This window comes from Diabrotica virgifera, chromosome 5 (assembly GCF_917563875.1).
Source record: "Diabrotica virgifera virgifera chromosome 5, PGI_DIABVI_V3a".
NCBI classification, from domain to species: Eukaryota; Metazoa; Arthropoda; class Insecta; order Coleoptera; family Chrysomelidae; genus Diabrotica; species Diabrotica virgifera.
Genome location: NC_065447.1, coordinates 81,216,064 through 81,237,597, shown reverse-complemented (window position 1 = coordinate 81,237,597; position 21,534 = coordinate 81,216,064). Strand labels below are relative to the sequence as shown.

General features: G+C 33.1%; 1 protein-coding gene across 2 annotated transcripts in view; it reads left to right on the top strand.

The window, feature by feature from the left end:
• LOC114333875 (activating transcription factor 3) overlaps positions 1–21,534 on the top strand; it is a 448,179-nt gene that overhangs the window by 354,488 nt on the left and 72,157 nt on the right. For both annotated transcript variants that reach the window (XM_050650189.1, XM_028283869.2), the window contains exons 2-3: positions 4,712–4,939; positions 18,722–18,905. In XM_050650189.1, the coding sequence (XP_050506146.1) occupies positions 4,869–4,939; positions 18,722–18,905 (255 nt within the window). In that variant the 5' untranslated portion in view covers positions 4,712–4,868. The remainder of the gene's footprint in view (positions 1–4,711; positions 4,940–18,721; positions 18,906–21,534) is intronic.

Genomic DNA, 21,534 nt, shown 5'->3' with positions numbered 1-21,534 from the left:
ACAAACCGACTTTTGCCATGTGAAATATTAAGGTTAAGTATGAGCGAACAACTTTGTGGTATTTTTTTAAATAGTAACTTTGAAAACAACTAGTACACGTGTGTAGTATTTATTAGTCTATAAATGTTGAAAATGTGTTGTTTTTAATGAAAATAATAAAATATTCAATAAAATCTCAATAAAATGTACCTAACGGCATAAGATAATACATTGTATATGGCGCAGAGATATAAATTATTCTTCAGTTTTCAGCTTGTCACCAGAATCTCTTAAAAACCAAAGTCTAAACCATCCTTAAGTTTAAAGACCAGTACCACATCCAAATTCTCATTTGGGGTACCACATCCTCTATCTCTCCTCTGGTGTTTTTCATTTATCAACTTTATAAAAATATGAAGTACTCATACCATTTTTATTTTATTTCAACATCGGATGTTAACACTGTTCCATCAAATTAACATTGCAATTTGCCGCACGTGATTCAAGTCCTTTGATGATTTGTCCCTTGCTTTAGCAATGCTGTATAACCTTTTTATCCCCACGGTTACTAACTCTGTATACAGCTTTGCAATAGCTTTTTCTTAGACGTAGCTAGTTACAGTGTGATATCTGTATGTATCTTATTTGATACCTTTCATGTGTCCTTATCTTCCTCTTTTGTTAGACCTCTCATACCTCTTTTTCTTCACCTTTACCTTCTGTTGCAATTCATAGTCTCACCACAAAGTTTCTTTGCCTCTAGGAGGCCGTTTACCAGATATTTTTCCTAGCACTTCCTCTCCCACTTGTACCACATCTTTGCTGTTGATTTCCCACCAATCATTTACCATATTTTTTTCCTCAAAATCGTCCATCACTGTACTCTTGAAGCCTTTTGTCAAATCCTTATATTTTAACTTATACCATTTTACTTTCAGATCAGATGTCATACTTGCTTTCCTCTCCATCTTATCTTCATCTCCGTATCCACTATCACCGGTCGGTGTTGACGAACTACACACCCATCGCTTATCACTTTATAGTTGGTAACCCACTTTAGGTGGCTTCGTTTACACAGCACAAAATATATATCTGACTGTTTCTTCCCTCGCTACTCTTGGTAACACATTGTGTTCAGTATCCATAGTCAGTCACACTATTTCCTTAACCGTTTCTTATTCCCATCCCCAAACCTCCATGAACTCTTTCTATTCCGGCTCTTTCTCTATCAATATGTCCATTCAAATCATCTCCAAAAAAACACTTTCCGTCTACAGGGTAGCGAGAATCTTGCAATCAAGACCACTCCAAAATGTTTCCTTTTCCTTTTCTTCACACCCTACGTGTGGCGCGTGGCCTCAAAAATGATGTTCACGTTGGTATCGCCTGTATTCAGTTGGACCCTCATTATTCTATCACTTCCTCTTGTTACCCTTACTACTTACCCTTGCTAGATGTTCCTTCCATTCGTTGTTCAAAATATCATGCACTCCATTTCTGCTATGACTGTACTACTGTACATTAACTTTATCCATCTCCACGTTCTCGCTTTTATACTTAGACGTTGAGAGTTGCAATCCTCAGAACTAGCTTCTTTTGTACTTTTCGTTCTCTAACCCTAGCTCACTTTTCAGGAGTCAGTTAAACAGAACTAAGAATATAAAATATACAGGAAGGAGTCTGTCATATATCAACAACACCTTAAATTTCTAGCGGAATCGGCCATCTTGAACGTCTGAGGATGACTCATAAGTTTTTGTCAACGAGGTAGAAGGTGTTTGTATATTGGATCAGCTGTGTGCATAGGCGTACCATCTGGTAAAGCTCCTGTATATGCAATCAATTAACTGAAGTTATTTAGTATAATAAAATGTTACTTAACTGACTTTTCAACAAAATATTATATTAATACGTATTTTCTCTTGATCTATAGCTGTTTGTTTAACATCAAAGATGCAATAAAATCGTTAAGAATTTATTTTCTTCCCTCTTTCAAAGGTACGTCACTGGAGATAGAAAGCAAATCTGACAGCTGATCGCCATTTGCAACCTCCTTCCTGGCTCGAAGTCATTTCGCATTGTACTCCTGCCTAAGAAACAGACTGACAGTCTGTTTAACACTGGAATTTGAAAATTAGCATAGGAATGGTATTGCGTATTACCAGTTATTTTTATTTATTTATAGTAATATACAAATGACCAGGGCCTCGATTTTTGACCCTTCGCTTCGTTATCGAACGTATTCGCTTCGTATCTGTTTAGTATACGAAACGAATACGTTCGATAACGAAGCGAAGGGTCAAAAATCGAGGCCCTGGCCTCTTGTGACTAATCCAGGTCGTTTCCCGATGGGATTACAGTAGTTGATTTTACATAATTTTTATTTTAACAATTTTCTATTTCTTTAACTAATTAACAATGGCCCTAATCTATTACTAATTCTGAAAATTATAAATTATAAATAATTATAATAATTAATTCTGAACAATTAAAATGAACAATTTTAATAAACAATTCTAAACAATTCTAATAAACAAAATATAAATTTTAATTTTTTTTTTATTTTAAATTTATTTTTTTTTGTTAAAATATAATTTTTATAGTGCTTCCTGTTCTCATTCTCAGATGAGAAATCTAATAGTTATTTATGATATAAGTGTTAAAAGTACACGTTTAAGGCACGCATGTAAAAGTTTGCAGAATGAGCGATAGCGAGTTCTGTAATTCACATCAGTGCCTTAAAAATGTACTTTTTAACACGCATATCATACAATATTTTTTCTACAAACGTAATTACAGGACAATATCCACAAAAACTTTTACTTGAACTTGACTGACATTCCATTTTTATATTTTTTTGACATTACATCAAAATTGTCTATACGGTCAATACGAACTGCAGTGCCTTAAAAATATTTTAAAGCACTAATTGCACTAATTGTATTTTTGACACGGTTGTAGAAAAAATAGTTAGAAATAATGATCAGTGTAGGTCTATTATTGGACTTGTAGTATACTTTTCCCAATGGTATTTCGGTGAGCCTCAGACCCTTATATTAGCCGAAAATATCCATTGAGTTTTAAAATTGCAGGTTTTTAGTTATAATTTTTTTTTATTAATCATTTTTGATTTTTGATATATTTTATTTTAGTTTATATTTGATATTTATTTTTAATTGCTAGTTATTTGTAGGAATCAAATATATACTTTTCTTTTTCTTCATATACCATGTCCTTTTGGTTACCATCATGGCTATCTTAATTTTATTCACTGCCACAATAAATAACATGCTTCTATCATCACAATATCAATCTAGCAAGTTCTTCAACCATGAAGTTTTTCTTTATCCTGAACTGCATTTGCCTGCTATTTTTCCCTTGCATAATATTTTGCAGCAATCAATGTTTGGGACCTTTCATTACATGTCCGAAATACTCCAGCTTCCTCTTCTTGATGCTTTTTTTTAATCTCAGTAGTCTTGCTGAAACGTTCTAGTGTTGTGACATTTCGAAAGCTTCAAGGCGATTTAGATCAATTTTATTCACAGTCCAAGACTCGATACCATAAAGTTAGACCGAGAACACGTAGCAGCGAAATAGGCGGATCCCCAATGACAATTTTAGGTCTCTGTTACATGATACCTTGGACATGTTTCTAAAAGTGACTCTAGCCTGATCTATTCTGGATCTAATTTCACCGTGACTCTTTGCGTTACAATTTAACTAATATCCAAAGTAAACAATTTGATCAAATTCCTCAGGTATTTATTAACATACATAGACGATTTTATGTTCTGTTATTTTTTTGGTTTTCCGTATGTTCAGACTTGCTCTTGCTCCCTTACAGCTCTCAACGACACTATCAAGTAATCTTTGCAGATATTCTTGAGTAGAAGCTAAGAGTACTGTGTCGTCCGCATATCCCAAATTATTGATAACTTCACCGTTCACAATGATTCCTTCTTGTTTTTCAGAAAGTGCATTTCTGAAAATTCTTTCGGAGTAAACGTTGAAAAGCAGGGGCAATAAAAGGCATCCCTGCCCTACTCCTCTTTTAATATTAAAAACCTGTGATTCCAAACCGTCAAATATCTATTCGCTTAATTTAAAATCATGTGCGTTAGATTGATGGCATATATGACTTTATGGAGGAAGCAAAATAATATTTTTGTTGAAGAAGGGTTACTAAGACACAGTCTTGAATGGGTTATTAAGATGACGACTATAATCATCTTTTGAAAAACATCTTTAATCCTAAGCTGTTTAAATTAATTTTTCTTATTTCATGGGTATAAAGATACTACGAAATGCAATAAGATTTTTCTGTAAATGTATCGGGAATATAGCAAGAATGAATATTTACTCTTTTTTTTATATGTTGTTATAAAAGATTTAGTAAAATAATTTTTATTAAAAATATATTTTTCTTTTTTATTAACCTTTGCGGAATAAGTCTGAGTGTTGTTAGCAATTAACACTAATCCCATAACCATAATTTTATCAAATTTTTTTGTCCTTGGGATTATGCAAAGTAAAGATATATTTTTCAAATATTAATAATCTTATCAATATGTTCAATAAAACGTCAAAATCAAAATGGATTACCCGAACCACATTACCTAAGATATTAAAATCAACGTCTTACCTGTTATCACTGTTGACGTTTTTGTTATTATCATTGTTATCTTAACTGTAAAACTGTAAATTAATGTGTATTTTTGTTTTGTTTCAGTTTTCGATTACCTGTACATCATCAGACCCCTCGAAGGTGATAATATTTCCGAGTTCCTTGGTTTCAACGCCAATCGAGCATCACCAACTGTGAAGAAGTAGTACTTGAAGAGGAGAGCTGATCCAGCTGAGTCTAGTTTATTGTGATTTTAATTTTAATGATAAAAAGTGATATTATGTATAATTTAAACGTAGACTTGGCTACTTCGGCCCAAAACGCCGTCAACAGGTGAGTTGCATGCATATATTCCTGGTTTACTTTAAATTAAATCACACATTCTGGGACCAAAAATAGTTTGGTTTAACCTAACTTCTTCTTCTTCTTCAGGTGCCATCTCCGTTACGAAGGTAGGCAATCATCATAGCTATTTTAATTTTTGAGGTAGTAGCTCTAAATAGTTGTTTTGAGCTGCATCCAAACCATTCTCTTAGGTTCTTCAGCCATGAAATTCATCTTCTTTTGATGCTTCTTTTGCCATCTATTTTTACTTGCATTATGAGTCGCAGGATGCCATACTTCTCTCCCCGCATCACATGTCCGTGATACTGCAGCTTTCTTTCTTTAATTGTAAGTTAAACTTCCTTTTCTTTACCTATTCTTCTCAGTACTTCATTGTTCGTAGCTCTATCTACCCAGTAAACCCTCATAATTCTTCTATAGGTCCACATTTCAAAGGCGTTAAGTCGTCTTTTTGTCTCTAAATTTAAAACGTCCATGATTCCACTCCAGCCTTAGTACATAATGTGCACATAAAAAAAGTTACAGCCCTTTGAAGTTACAAAATGAAAATCCATTTTTCCCAATATATCGAAAACTATTAAAGATTTTTTATTGAAAATGAACATGTGCCATTCTTGTAGCAGGAACACACTTTGCCTACCTTGATTCTTTTGGGCAATTATTCTGCCTATGTCTATTAACTTTGATATTCCTTATTCTTGGATAACTTCTGTGTTATTTATTCGGCCTACTAGGGATATTTCTTCTAAATGAAATTTTGGTTATAATATGTTTTCAGGCTCCACTCTTCTAGTTCATAGAAAAACACGATTTCATAGGACAATTAATTCCTAAGTGAATTTTTTCAATAACCTTATAACCGTAAAGCATAGAATTATTTATTTGATATTTTAACGTGCTTGGGACTTGGCACAAAACCAATAAATTAAGCATCAATGTTTTTATAAGGAGCTATACCTATGTTGGAAAAGTACCTCATTCCATCCAAAAATCACCTAGAAAAATGATTATATTCTCCAATTTTTATTAAACTCATTGTTCTGAAGCTATTTATTTGTGGCATTTTTGTAATTAACTATTCTCAATGGGAAATAAGCCACAATTTAACTAAAAAAACTTTTTTTACTAAGCAACAACATTTTTGTTTAATTTATTAATATTTTGTATTTTCACAACGACGCGACGTCCGATCTGAACATCGAAACGTTAATACAATCATTTTTTTAGTTAAATTGTGGCTTATTTCCCATTTAGAATAGTTAATTATTAAATTCGTATTCCGGTAAACATAAAGTATTAGAGTAGATATATCCATGAAGAATGATATTAAATAATTTTATATATGCATTTAAAAGATAAAATTAATGTTAATAACACATATTATATCAACATCAATAATAATAGTATCTTATTATTCTCAAATTGAAGCATCGTGAACAAGCTATTGCGTAATTCTATACATCGTAACAGTAAAAATGTAAGCTATAAAATAAATACATAAATAATAAATCAGTACAACTTGCCGCCTATGCCTACGACTTTTCCGTAGAATGGTGGAGCCGAAAGAGACATACTCACAACTGAAAAGTGCGGCCAAAGATATTGGACTTGAAATAAACATACAAAAGACAAAAAGACTAACATACAAATCGTATTAAAGTAGAGAACGATGTTAAAGCAATGGAGAGTTGCACATACCATGTGTTTACTTTGAAATTAGATATAGGAGTATCCAGAAACTTTGATAGGCTGGTATGTAGGGGATGTAGAGGATGGATGATGACAGACTGCTGAGAAGAGCCCTAAATGGTAAAATGCAAGGCAAAATACCTAAAGGAACGCCACGTAAAACAAGGGACAGCGAAGTGGTGCAGAACCGCGTATCGCGTAACTGCGGTACAGAAATTACTGGAGACCAAGATTCAATTTGGGTCGTAGAGCAATTGCAAGAAGAAGAAAAACGGAGTCATAACCATCAGCAGCTCTTGAAATTCGCATCTATAATAAGTTACATATCTTGGACATTGTACTGCATAGACGATTCTAATTTAACGGAACTTTAATAGAAACCAAATGTCCTAACAACATCAATAAAACTATATTAAATTATTTTGGTCATGTATTTAGCAGATAAATGGCACCAAGTTTATTTTAGAGTACTAGATCTTGCGAAAACATAATGTTAATTAATATCAATAATACGATTGGTGAATCAAATTAAGACGATCGGGGGTTGGTTATGAAGAAATACATACAAGCTCTTTATGTACAAACTTTTCAAAATCAGCTAAGACGAGACTGAAAGAGCAAAAAGGTGGAAATATTTTAAATATAGTTGGATTATGACATTATAATATCTTGAAGGAGTCTAAATTACTAAACTAGGGAGGATTTAAATAATTAGTTAAAAACATATTTAACCCTACGTTAGGCGCGTCGTTATTGCTGACAAGCTTAGGCGCGTGGTCTACGATCGTAGACCAATAGTTTTTTGTCGTATATTACCGGATTTTGGCAAAATTAACAAATTAGTGGTTAATAGCATGTTTATTTATGTTCGCACTTTGATATTAGATATGTTTTGTTCCTTGGCTTTTCTCATTTTGACAGTGGTAAAATTAAAAACCAATTCATGATTTTTTGGGTCTTTATTCGCAAGTAAATGAAAATGGTCACAAAAATAAGCTCAATTTAGTAAAAAACACAAAATATTTTTTATCTTTGAACTTATAGAATGACCAATAGGGATAAATAATAAAGAATAGAACTAAAAAGTAAAAAAAGAACAAAACTATTAAATGGTCAAAGTGGCACAATTTTAGTCCGTCAAACATTCAGTGCAAATATCCCCAAAATGATCCTTAAATGCAAATGTGTCACATATTTGGCATGCCCTTCTTATTGACATATTGCAAACTCATGCACAAATACAACTTCGTCCCACGTAATTTTTTGGAATATTAGGGGAAGGGGGTACGACTTCTTGAACTCCGAGCAGTACGCGAGCTCGTCGTCTAAGTTCTCTTAGCAGGGAAGGCATAGTTGATCCATATTCAATTGGCTGTTTGATTAGTTCCCATGCTAAGTTTTCAATGAAGTCGCTTCTTGAAACATTTTCATTTATGTTATTAGCTTTTTATGTGCACAGCAGGCTACATATTAGCTTTATATATACAACTAAAAACTGGAACGCGCTTAGTCGCGTGGTCTACGGTTGTAGACCAGTGCTCTTTGAATAATGGTAAAAAAATAATGCAAACAGATCGGCGGCGTTTAGCAAACTGAAGAGTAAGTTGGAAGTATTAGTGACAGCTACTAAGCAGAATGGGGGCGTATGTGCAGTTTTATGCAATTGGCGACCACTTAAAGTAGAGTGGTCTACAATTGTAGACCACGCGCCTAACGGAAGGTTAAACATGTTTGACACATAAGAAGTATCAACATCGAATCTAATCTAATCGATTATAGTGCGAAGTAGCGAAGTGCGAATAGCCAGGATAGTGTATAATAATACTCTGATCATTATTCCCTTTGTGTTTATCCCTATGTGGAATTAGGCTTCCTAAAAATGTTCCATAAATTTCTATTTTAAGCATACCAATATTAATATTCACATGCATATCTTGTCTAATCGTCTTTCACCAGATTTTTTTGATCTCCCTCTCCTACCATTTCCGAGAATTTTAGGCGAGCTTCACACCCCTAATTTGAGGCTTAGAAATCGAAAAAGCGACCACGATAGGTGAATGGCAAATTTTGGTCACATTCTTTATATTTTCGAGGTCGGTGAATCCGAATATGAAGTTTATTTTTATCTAGAATTGGTGGAACATGTTCAAAAATCAAATTTTATGCAAAAATGCGAAAAATCAATTTTGATGGTTTTTCATATTTACCTCACTGTATCTTTGGTCGCTGTAAATATTTCCTTTTGAAAATTGTACTGTATCATCGAATATTTAGATTACAACGAGATTTATCCAAAGTGTTTAAACAAATTAAAAGAGGGTTTGTTAATTTCTAAACCTTTTGTCGTCAGATTTCGTTAGTTTCATGTTTACTTAAAAAAGTTAAATGACAAACTTTTTAGTTTGTAATTTTAACCAACACAGGAATAAAATATAATTCATGAAGAAGTTTTCTAGAAAATTTCAAGTCAAAATAGATTAGTGGCACTCTTCCAAAAAACTCTTATTTCTCGAGATACTGACCACGGTGTGGTGAATGGCTAATTTTGGTCTTATTTTATGTTTTTGATGGCGCTGAAAACGAAAATAAGGTTTATTTTGAATTTTACATGGGAGAACATTGACAAAATCGCAATTTTACCCTAAAAATAAAAAAAATGAAATCACGTTTATCTTAAAATTAAAAGTTGCATTATTTTTTTTCTATAAAACATTTTATCCTTTGTACCCTATATTTTAACATAAACTTGATTAAAAAGCTAAATTTCAAATTTTGTCACTCAACTTTTGCGATTATACTTTGAAATTCAGTAATCTGCAGCTTTTACTTTAAACAATTCGTAACTTTTATTATAAAGAGACAGAAAGATTGAAACAGGTACCGTTGTTCTCAGAAAGGTAAGAAATATACACTGTAAAAATTTCAGAAAAAAATATTAAAATGAAACAGAGTTATTAAACGCAAAATATCTGATTTCATTTTTTTTTTATTTTTAGGGTAAAATTGCGATTTTGTCGATGTTCCCCCACGTAAAATTCAAAATAAATCTAATTTTCGTTGTTAGCACCATCAAAAACATAAAGTATGACCAAAATTAGCCATTCACCACACCGTAGTCATGTCACCACACAGTATCTCGAGAAATAAGCGTTTTTTTGGTGTGCCTCTCGTCTATAAAGTCACATTTTTCCTACTACATATTTTGACTTAAAATTTTCCAGAAAACTTCTTCATTAATTACTATGTTTTATCTCTGTGTTGGTTAAAATTATAAGCTAAAAAGTTTGTCACTTAACTTTTTTAAGTTAACATGAAACTGATGAAATGTGACGACAAAACGTTTAAAAATTAACAACTCCTCTTTTTATTTGTATAAACATTTTGTACGAAGCTCGTTGTTATCTAAATACCTCCAAGATGACAGAGTAAAATTTTCAAGAGGAAATATTTATAGCGATCAAAGATACAGCGAGATAAATTTGAAAAATCATCAAAATTGATTTTTCGCATTTTTGCATAAAATTTTATTTTTGAACATGTTCCACTAATTCTAGATAAAAATAAACTTCATATTCAGATTCAACGACCCAGAAAACATAAAGAATCACCAAAATTGGTCATTTACCTTAAAGTTGATTTTCGTGGTCGGTATAACGTAATTTTAGGGGTTGCTGCCGCTCGCCTACTTGCACCACAACTATTCTTCGTATTGGATCATTTCGGCGTTTAACGTCCATCTTAACTTCTGCTCTCCCATTTTGACATTCATTCGTGCCTGGACCTCCTTTAATGTACTAAGTTATTGTTTAAACCAGTGGTTCCCAATGGGGGCGGTACCGCCCACCGGTGGGCGTTGAAGAGAGATAAGGGGGCTTTTTGGGTCCAAGAAAAATTTGGGGGGCGTTGAGGAACAGCTGCCGCCCCCCTAAAGTAACTCATTGCTTCTTTGCTTCTAACAACTTTGCTTTTCGCTTCTCACACAGAAATAGAGAAGGTGAATCCGAAAATATAAACGAAATGCACAAAATGCATTTTGGTTATGCACTGTGCAATTTTTTATTTATCACTCAGTCCAACACTGCAACAATTTCGACGTTGCAGTCGAACGTTTCAGTTTGGTTAGTATAATTCCACTTCCAGTAGAACCTTTCTGCTTTAAGTGAATTTTGGCTCGTCCTTCGCGCAGTGGCATGGTCAGGCATAACTTAATCATTCGAGATTGTTTCGCTAAAGCAGGGTGGTGAATTTTCTGTGTGTTATTTGCAGAAAGTTGCAGTGCATTTATTAGAAATATATTTTATTGTAATACATATTTGTCACAAAGGTAAGTATCTACGTGGCATTTATATCACTTACTATAATTCTTTATTATTTTTCCCTATCGTAATTTACGAGGTATTTGTAAAAATGTAATAAATCTAAATTTGTTTCCTTATATGTATAGTTATTGTAAAATATTCAAAAAGTACCAACTTGCACAAACTGGATCAAAGTAAAAAGTTAATTAGGACCTACCTACACCGAGAGAAGAATTGGGGAAAAAGTACAAAAAATCTTAATAAAATTTACTATACTGAATAGTAATCTGATCATAGACTGCCAAAAATAAACTATTTACTGAATATAAAGTTATTTTTATAATATGTGTACAGTATGGTAATTTTTAATAAGTTGTTTTGTAATTTTTCCTCAAATTCTTCTCTCAGTGTATATTTATTTACTTGTGGCATGTTTTAAATTTCTCGACTACTTACTTGGATATTCCGCCACTCTGAAATATTGATTTTGCTAACTAAAAAAACATTTAAAAGTTTATTATTTAAAATTATCAAATACAGCATATTTATTTTTACAGATATACCTACAGTATGTCCGATCCAGAGAAAAAGTGCAGACAATACAATGTCGAATATTTGAAGTATGGTTTTATTCAGTCGCCTTCTAATAAGGCATTACCAATGTGTTTAATTTGCCAGAGAGTTTTCTCAAATGAAGCCATGAAACCTTCACGATTACAAGAACATTTGACCAAAATACATCCCGACAGAAAAGACAGAAATTTATCATATTTTGAAATGCTCAAAAAACAACATTTCAAACGTCCAACTTTAGCTAGTATCTTTTCAGCAGCATCAAAGCAAGACGATGATGGGCTACGTGCTTCTTATAACATTTCCTTACTTATAGCTAAATCAGGAAAACCCCATACTATTGGCGAAGAATTAAGCCAGCTGTAAGTGAAGTTTTGCGGACTGTACTGCACCAGCCGGCATCTGATATTATTAAAAAAATTCCATTAAGCAATAATACGGTACAGAGACGAATTGACGAAATGTCTGAGGATGTGGAGCGTTCTCTAACTGATTATTTAAAGACTACTGAGTTTTCTTTACAGCTTGATGAATCAACTCTGCCAAACAATGAGTTTTTACTTCTTGCGTACGTTCGCTTCATAAAAAGTGAAAAAATCTGTCAAGAACTGTTATTTGTAAGAACACTGGAAACAGATACTAAAGGCAAATCGATATTTGATGTTCTGGAACACTATTTTACAGATAAAGGTATACCTCTGGAAAATGTCATAACTGTTGCTACAGGTGGTGCTCCGGCAATGGTTGGACGACACCGCGGACTGATAGCATATTTGAAAAAAGAGGTACCAAATATACTCGCCGTGCATTGTGTAATTCACAGACAGCATTTAGTTGCAAAAAATCTTAGTGATCGCCTTCATTGTTCACTACAATATGTAATTACTGCAGTTAACAAGATCAGAAGCAGTGCTCTCAATGATAGATTGTTTAGAAAACTGTGTGATGAAAACGACGAGAATTTTAATCGTTTATTGTTGCACACAGAAGTTCGATGGCTTTCGAAGGGTACCTGTCTAAAAAGATTTTATGATCTCTGACTCAGTTTAGAGTTTTTTGAAAGCAAAGATGATTCTTTGAGAGACAATTTATTAAAATTTAAGAGCGATATTGTTTATTTAACTGATTTATACGATAAATTTAATGAAACAAACCTACAGCTACAAGGTGATAATTTGAATTTGATCAAAGCAAAAGGAACTATTTGCTCGTTCGTGTCAAAACTTAATTTGTATAGGCAAAATTTGGGTCGGAGACAATTTCATCAGTTTAAAAATCTTTCTTCTGTGGAGACAAATGATGAAGACATTCTGGTATATTGCCAGCACTTGGAAGCACTTCAAGAAGATTTTAGGAATAGATTTCAGGATATCCTTGGTCTGATTATTCCAGATTGGGTGCTAGAACCGTTCTCAAGTTTAGAAACAGCAGAATTATCACTACAGGAGGAATTGATAGAATTGTCAACAAATGAAGAGTTAAAAGTGAAATTTAAAAATTGATATCAAGAATTTTGGCTGCAATGTCAAATTTCAGTATTATATCCAGCTTTATGGGCTGCATCAAAGAAGTTTTTCATTGCCTTTCCTTCATCGTATTTAGCCGAAAGAGGATTTAGCATAGTCAGCAATTTATTAACAAAGAAGAGAAATAGACTGTCCATAGTGGAGCGCGGTGATTTAAGATTGCTGATGACAAGTATGGAACCAAATATTGACAGATTACTATCATTACATCAAGCTCAGCCTTCTCATTAAAAATGTTATATTATTATTATATTGTTTTTTATGATATGTATTTAAGTTAAAGTTTGATCAATACATGAATACTGTATTTTTGAATAAAACATTTTTTTTAAATTTGTTGTTGCTTGGATTAGTTAAAGGGCCGTCGAATCATATTTAAGGTAGCCTTTGACCCAAAAAAGGTAAAACAATTGTGAATGAAAGTGCGTTACTAATTTTAAGAATGGAAGAGTTTTTTAAAGGGGGCGTTAGTATTTTGTTTTTGGAAAAATGGGCGGTAGGCCGAAAAAGGTTGGGAACCACTGGTTTAAACTTTACAATTATCTTGCCTGCTTTCATTTAATCCTTTGCACTGCCATGTATTTTCCATTGTTTTGAAATACCGATACTAAATATTTTCCTACTATTCTTAACAACTATTTATTTATGATCCGTCTACGTTATTATCTTATTTGTACTAGAACTCTATCTCTAAAATAATATTCTTCTTTCACCCCTGATATATCTACACTGATTAAAATATTTTGTTTTTTGCTTCATTTTGACGATTTTATATCTACATATATTGCTTCCTTTTTTCCTTACTAGTACCTATATTATTTGAATCGAAAAGTGCCTAACAACATTAAGGATAACAAAACAAGATGAACTTTTAAATTATGTCACCATAATGAAAACTTTCATATTCAACACAACACCAAACAAGAAAAAATTACATTAACATCGATCTGGGCAAAGAGCTAAACAGCTAATTACCCCACTCCTAAGAATATTAAAGAATTTTAAAAAGCAGTATGAGGTCTTAAGTAGCATATTTTATGAAGGCGAAACATGGTCACGGAAGCAATATGACATAAAAATATTAAGCACATTCGAAATTTTTATGTACCAATGTATGTTACGAATTTGTAACAGAATCACTACCTAATGACGATGTAGTAAACAGCTTGAACACTCCCACATGGTCCCACAACTATTTAATACTAGTAAACTTGTAAAAACGTTACACCTTAATAGAGGCATAGAGATTTTCAACAACGTAAAGTTATTTAATTCTACCACATACATGTTAGAAGGCAATGTCGATGCAAAGGTGAAAATAAAATAGGAAGAAAAAGCCATGCTTGCTTAGCATAAAAGATTGCCTTTATCCAATAGGAGAGAATATTATTTGGCATAAGAGAGACCGATAAGAGAGTAGGATAGACAAACATCGTCTTATTTTTTAATCACTCAACACCTTCCCATTTATTAATAATAAATAATATAAGTAACATGTTTATATGGGTGTGAACGACAATTATTGGTTTAATGAAAATTACACAAATCGGTTTCCACTCTGGAAATCGTTTTCAAAAAATATTATTTCAAATTCAGGGAAGATTCTACAATATAGATTTGTTATTAACCTAGATTTCATGTATGTCTTTTCAACTTGATATATTTGGCGTAGATCTTTTGGGCCACAGCAAATGTGTGGTTGAAAAAAATTGTTTGAAAGTGATATTATTAGCCTAAGGTCTGGAGGTATCAAATGCTGATTTTTGTGACATTTTGTGTTAATTTGTTTGTGAAATAAGTATCATAGATGTTCCTATCGTAGTTGTGTGAATTGAGTTGAATTGAGTTTTTTAAATTTTTTGTATAGAGTGTGTTCAATTGTGTGTTGCATATGTATCTATTGTGAATGAGAGTGTTGCGATTTATTCTTCAAGTGCCTTTACTCCGCTATTGTTGGTATGCTCTTGTTGTTGACTTCTTCTTTTAGTATTGACAACCAAATTCTGCTGCATTCTGGCGATGGATTCGCTACACGTTTTTCTTCGTTGCGTAGGTTAAGGGCTGCTTCTTTGACTTTTCTCTTTTTCATGTCTGTTTCTTTCATGATTGTTGACCTATTCCTATCCTTTTCAATTTTTCTAATAAGCCCTTTACATATTGTGTTGTTATCATCTTTGAATTTTAAATCCCTTCTTGCGAGTATCTCTGGAATGCTTGTGATGTTAGTACCACACCATAGGTAGTACATAGGAAACAAGTACAACATCACAACATTCAAAACAACCCACACTCAAATCTATCTTGACCAAAACCAAACTCAACGATACACAAGAAAGATCCGAAAACTGCATCTATAAAATACCCTGTGAATGCAACAATATCTGCGTGGGAGAAACTGCAAGACCGCTAAGTGTCAGGGTAAATGAGCATGATACATACATCAAGAACAGACTTCGAGCAATCTCAGATATGCAAACATGCCTAGGATAAAGGGATATACCACAATGAAAAGATGCATCAATAATCATGAAAGAAACAGACAAGAAAAACAGAAAAGTCAAAGAAGCAGCCCTCATCCTACTTAACAAAGAAAAATTTGTAGCAAACCCATCAGCAGAATGCAGCAGGCTTTGGTTGCCAATACTAAAGAAGAAGTCAACAGCAAGAACATAGCAACAATAGCGGAGTAAGTCAGGAGAAGAACAAATCTCAACCATCTCATACACAATACATATGCAACACACAGTACATGAACAAACCCTTTACAAAAATAAAAATGTATACCATTTTTATTCAGTTGCAATGCGAAGGCAAAACTTATTTTTCACTTAGAACAGGGAGCGCAGTCCAGCGCTCTGAATCGACGATTTTCGACTCTTATTGGAGTCATCATCGGAGAGGCGTAGGCCTACTGCTCCGAAGTGACCAACACCGAGAGTTCATCCCCTACACCGCAACTGACGTGAATGGATTAGGTGACTAGCGTCATCTGGTAATTGAAAGGTAAAGTTTTCAATCCTAATAGCAACATTAATAATATTGAAAAGTATTAAAAATATTACTAAAAGATTTTCTTCTACAACCGTGTTAAAAATGCAATTTTTAGCACTCCATACGTGCGTTAAAAATGTTACTTTAAGGCACTAGTGCGTTAAAATATTTTTAAGGCACTGCAGTTCGTATTGACCGTATAGACAATTTTGATGTAATGTCAAAAAAATATAAAAATGGAATGTCAGTCACGTTCAAGTAAAAGTTTTTGTAGATATTGTCCTGTAATTACGTTTGTAGAAAAAATATTGTATGATATGCGTGTTAAAAAGTACATTTTTAAGGCACTCGTGTGAATTGCAGAACTCGCTATCGCTCATTCTGCAAACTTTCACATGCGTGCCTTAAACGTATAGTTTTAACACTTATATCATAAATAACTATTAAACTGAAAACTTATTGGTCCATTTCCCTGGTGACACCTCCAAGGCTTCTACAATATGCAACCCAGATGGATGCTGCAGTGAAGACAAAAAGGGAAGGAATTCTACACTATGCAATTCACAATCCCCGTCTGCAGCTTGGTAAAGTTCCAACTGAAAATGGACCTAGTTACTCTATAGGAGTAATACTAATATAAAATAAAAATGTATACCATTTTTGTTCAGTTGCAATGCGAAGGCAAAACAATCTTATTTTTCATTTAGAATACAGAGCGCAGTCCAACACTCGACGCAATCGACGGTTTTCGACTCTTATTGGAGTCATCATCGGAGAGACGTAGGCCTGCTGCTCCATACTCGAAGTGACCAACCATAAAAGCTTACCCGCACATTCATATCCACATATCCATTCTAAGTGAAAAATAAGATTGTTTTGCCTTCTCATTGCAACTGAATAAAAATGGTATACATTTTTATTTTTATTTTATACTATTACTCCTATAAAGTAACTAGGTCCATTTTCCGTTGGAACTTTACCAAGCTGCAGACGGGGGTTGTGAATTGCATAGTGTAGAATTCCTTCCCGTTTTGTCTTCACTGCAGCATCCATCTAGCTTGCATATTGTAGAAGCCTTGGAGGTGTCACCAGGGAAATGGACCAATAAATTTTCAATTTAAAAATCTTTTAGTAATATTTCTCAATATTATTAACGTTACTATTAGGATTGACATCTTTACCTTTCAATTGCCAGATGAAGCTAGTCACCTAATCCATACACGTCGGTTGCAATGTGGAGATAAGCTTTCATGGTTGGTCACTTCGAGTATGGAGTAGCAGGCCAACGTCTCTCCGATGATGACTCCAATAAGAGTCGAAAATCGTCGATTCAGAGTGCTGGACTGCGCTCTATTCTAAGTGAAAAATAAGATTGTTTTGCCTTTACATTGCAACTGAATAAAAATGGTATACATTTTTATTTTTATTTTATAGTATTACTCATATAGAGTAACTATGTCCATTTTCCGTTGGAACTTTACCAAGCTGCAGACAGGGGTTGTGAATTGCATAGTATAGAGTTCCTTCACTTTTTGTCTTCACTGCAGCATCTATCTGGCTTGCATATTGTAGAAGCCTTGGAGGTGTCACCAAGGAAATGGACCAATAAATTTTCAATTTAAAAATCTTTTAGTAATATTTTTAATATTTCTCAATATTATTAATGTTACTATTAGGATTGAAATCTTTACCTTTCAATTGCCAGATGACGCTAGTCACCTAATCCATACACGTCGGTTGCAATGTGGAGATAAGCTTTCATGGTTGGTCACTTCGAGTATGGAGTAGCAGGCCTACGTCTGTCCGATGATGACACCAATAGGAGTCGAAAATCGTCGATTCAGAGTGCTCCACTGCGCTCTAATCTAAGTGAAAAATAAGATTGTTTTGCCTTTACATTGCAACTGAATAAAAATGGTATACATTTTTATTTTTATTTTATAGTATTACTCATATAGAGTAACTAGGTCCATTTTCCGTTGGAACTTTACCAAGCTGCAGACAGGGGTTGTGAATTGCATAGTATAGAATTCCTTCACTTTTTGTCTTCACTGCAGCATCTATCCGGCTTGCATATTGTAGAAGCCTTGGAGGTGTCACCAGGGAAATGTACCAATAAGTTTTCAATTTAAAAACCTTTTAGTAATATTTTAAATATTTTTCAATATTATTAGTGTTGCTATTAGGATTGAAAACTTTACCTTTCTTTACAAAAAATTTAAAAAACTCAATTAAGCTCAAATAAAAATTAACACAAAAACAGTAGGAAATTGGTACCCCTAGAGTAATAACATCACCTTCAAACAATTTTTTTCAACCACACATTTGCTTTGGCCCAAAACATCTAGGCCAAATATGTCAAGTTGTAAAGACATAGGTACATCAAATCTAGGCTAATAACAAATCTAGATTATATCTACAATCTTCCCTGAGTTTAGTATAATCTTTTTTTTTGAACACATTGGACAAACATTAGTTATCTAATTATAAATCTAATTTTCATTACTATACACCAATAATTGTGGCTCAATCTCATACAAACATAATAAGTACATAAATTAGACATGCCACAAGAAAACAGTTTCAGAACCTTGTTAATAAACAATAAACAATATGTTATTTTTCACAAAAATGTCCTAATGATTTTAATTCGTGCACATATTATTTTGTTACATACTTATTTTCTCTTATAGCCTCCTGGTAGACAGTACATCAAGCACACCGCGCACGCCAGAGATCCTAAATTCCCTTATAGCCATGACCAATCCCCTGGACAACTATTCCTTTAACGATTCCACGAAAAAGACTCCGACCAATGGTACAGCGAGTGGGCATTTCAATTCCAGTAGTGATTCCAACAGCTCAAGTAGCAGCCAGGTAATTATAAAAGATGTATAAACATTTTCAAAGAGGTTGGTCTCGGCACCCGTATGGCTTATAATTTTTGAAAGTCGCGGAGGTAGTAACCAGAGAGTTTCCATCAGATTATTGTACTGCTTTACTGCGCATGTTCAATCCACAAACTGGTAACAAATTGTTTTTTGCTAGAACGCTTTTTTATCGGAGTAAATACCAACGTCAAATTATTTGTTTTTATTTATAATTTTTGAGGTTAGATTAAACATACATTTTTTTATTAGTATCCAAATTTCCAAGATTTATGCTAAATATTGAAAAATAATATTATAAACGTAAATAATGGTAAGTAACATAGACAAAACATATCACTTACATTTAAAATTTGTAAACGTCAAACAAATAATTCCACTGCGCAAGTGCAAACTGAAAATCCAAACAAAATCCGCAAGTTTTAAGCCAGTTTCCAAATCAAAATTTACTCTTGTTAGAACGCCCGACTAGTAGTTTCAAACTAGTAATTTGTATGCTTGAACGCTATTAAACAAATGCGCATGCTTCTGATAGTTTCAAACCGTTTGAAACTGATGCTAGAACAAACCTATTATTATTGTCGTTTTCTGTACTACTTGATTGAGAACTTAGTTTAATTATAAAAGAAATTACTCTTCCGAAAGAAAAGTATTACAACTCAAAAATCAACCTTTTTCAGGGGAGACAAAAATGGATTTTTTATATCTTAATTAACTGTAATAAACAGTTACTGCTAAAATTTATAAATTCAAAACAAATAATGTGGATAAGTGAATGTTTCTAATTGTGAAGGAAGCAAAACCAAAAAAAAAACTATGATATCTGATTTAACAAAGAAAAAAGATCAACATTTTTAATTATGTTACTTTTCTCTTAAAACATTGGTCACCTTTTTAAACATTAACTACCTAGGAGACTTCACGAAATGCAACGGTTTTCGTGATAAATAACGATACGTTCACGTCGACTGTCAGAACATAACTCAAAAGTGTCACTGCTCCGGAATAAAAATATTCATTTTACTACCAAATGAATAATGACACTTCCGCTATCTTACGAAGTTGTAAGTAAAAATCTATGTGATACCTTTCCTGGTAAAAGTATAGGATTTTTGGAGTTGGTTTAACAAGATAACTGGAATTATGCATTTTTTGAGTTGTGTCACTTTTTGTTCTGGACTGCTTAAATAAAAAAAGGATGATAAGTACCTAATATTCGTTTCCAGATATTCCAGATCCAATGATCTATATTCATGTAAAAATCCTAGGCGTATTGATTTTTGTGATTGTTTAATCAAAATATAGCTATTATATTATGCCGGATTTTTACTCAGCTATTGCCACTGCTTCTGCCGTTGCCGGAAATATTGCCCGAAATACGATATCGACGCGAGTGAGGTGGTCACTCGCCATCAGTTCCTCGCCAATGTCCTCACAACTCATTTACCGAACGACTCTCAAACTTCCATCTCGAAAACCGACTTTTGAGGGAGCGCCGTGCAATGGCAGTCGCATTAGCAGCGGCAGCGCGAGTAAGCTATTTACACATTCACGCTGCTCACTTCCCTGCCCAATTCCCTGTCCAACAGGACTGAGTATAAATGCGGTATTACAAAATTTTGACTGGCACTCTGTAATTAAATAATAACTAACGAACACTATCTATTATAATAAACGAAGTGTGTGCAACAATATTAAACAGAAAATTTACAAATTAACCACTTTAATGCACACATTAATTTCGAGTTGACTGTCAAAAAATGATCAATTTTTTTTTTAGTTTAGAATTTGATTATGCATATAAAATAATTTAAAAAATATTTTTAGGGGCGTAGTAAGGGTATTTTTCACGACAAGGGCCGGGCGTATTAAAAAAATAATTTTTTTAGTATTGTTAATTTGGTAAATTAAATAAATATGTTTTAAGTATTCTTGAAAACCTTATGAGGGACGTAGAATTATATTAAAAACATAAACTAAAAAAATCAAAAAACTTTTATTATTTGAAGTCTGATGATGAAATTGTAAAATTTAGTTCTAAAATATTTTTTGCACCGGCCTGTAATACTGTAAATACTGCAAATATTGTAATACAATAAAGATCTACTACCTGGCAGTGACGAAAATAAAAAAAACTCTAAATTTTGCAGATATAATACAAGAAACATCTACCAACTGACAGAAACGAAAATAAACTAAAGTACTGTGACTGTTCAAAATAACCTAATAAAATCCGTTATGTAGTGTGACCCACTAGTCCGAAAAATCCGGGACATTCTTTCACGGTTTTTGCTCTAAATTTTAAAGAACCACTTGGATTGACATGAAATTTGGCATACGCATAGCTTATATGTCAAAGAAAAAAAGTGATATTGTGCCGATATGTGCTTTTGAACCGGGGGTGACTTTCACCCCCTCTTGGGGGTGAAAAAAAATATGTCCAAAATAAGTCCGGAAATGGATAAACCGACTAATTTTAAGTAACTTTTGTTCTATAGAGTTTTTTCGCTAAGTCAACACTTTTCGAGTTATTTGCGAGTGAATATGTTCATTTTTCAACAAAATAACTACAATTTTAGACGGTTTTCCGCAAATAACTCAAAAAGTAAGTATTTTGT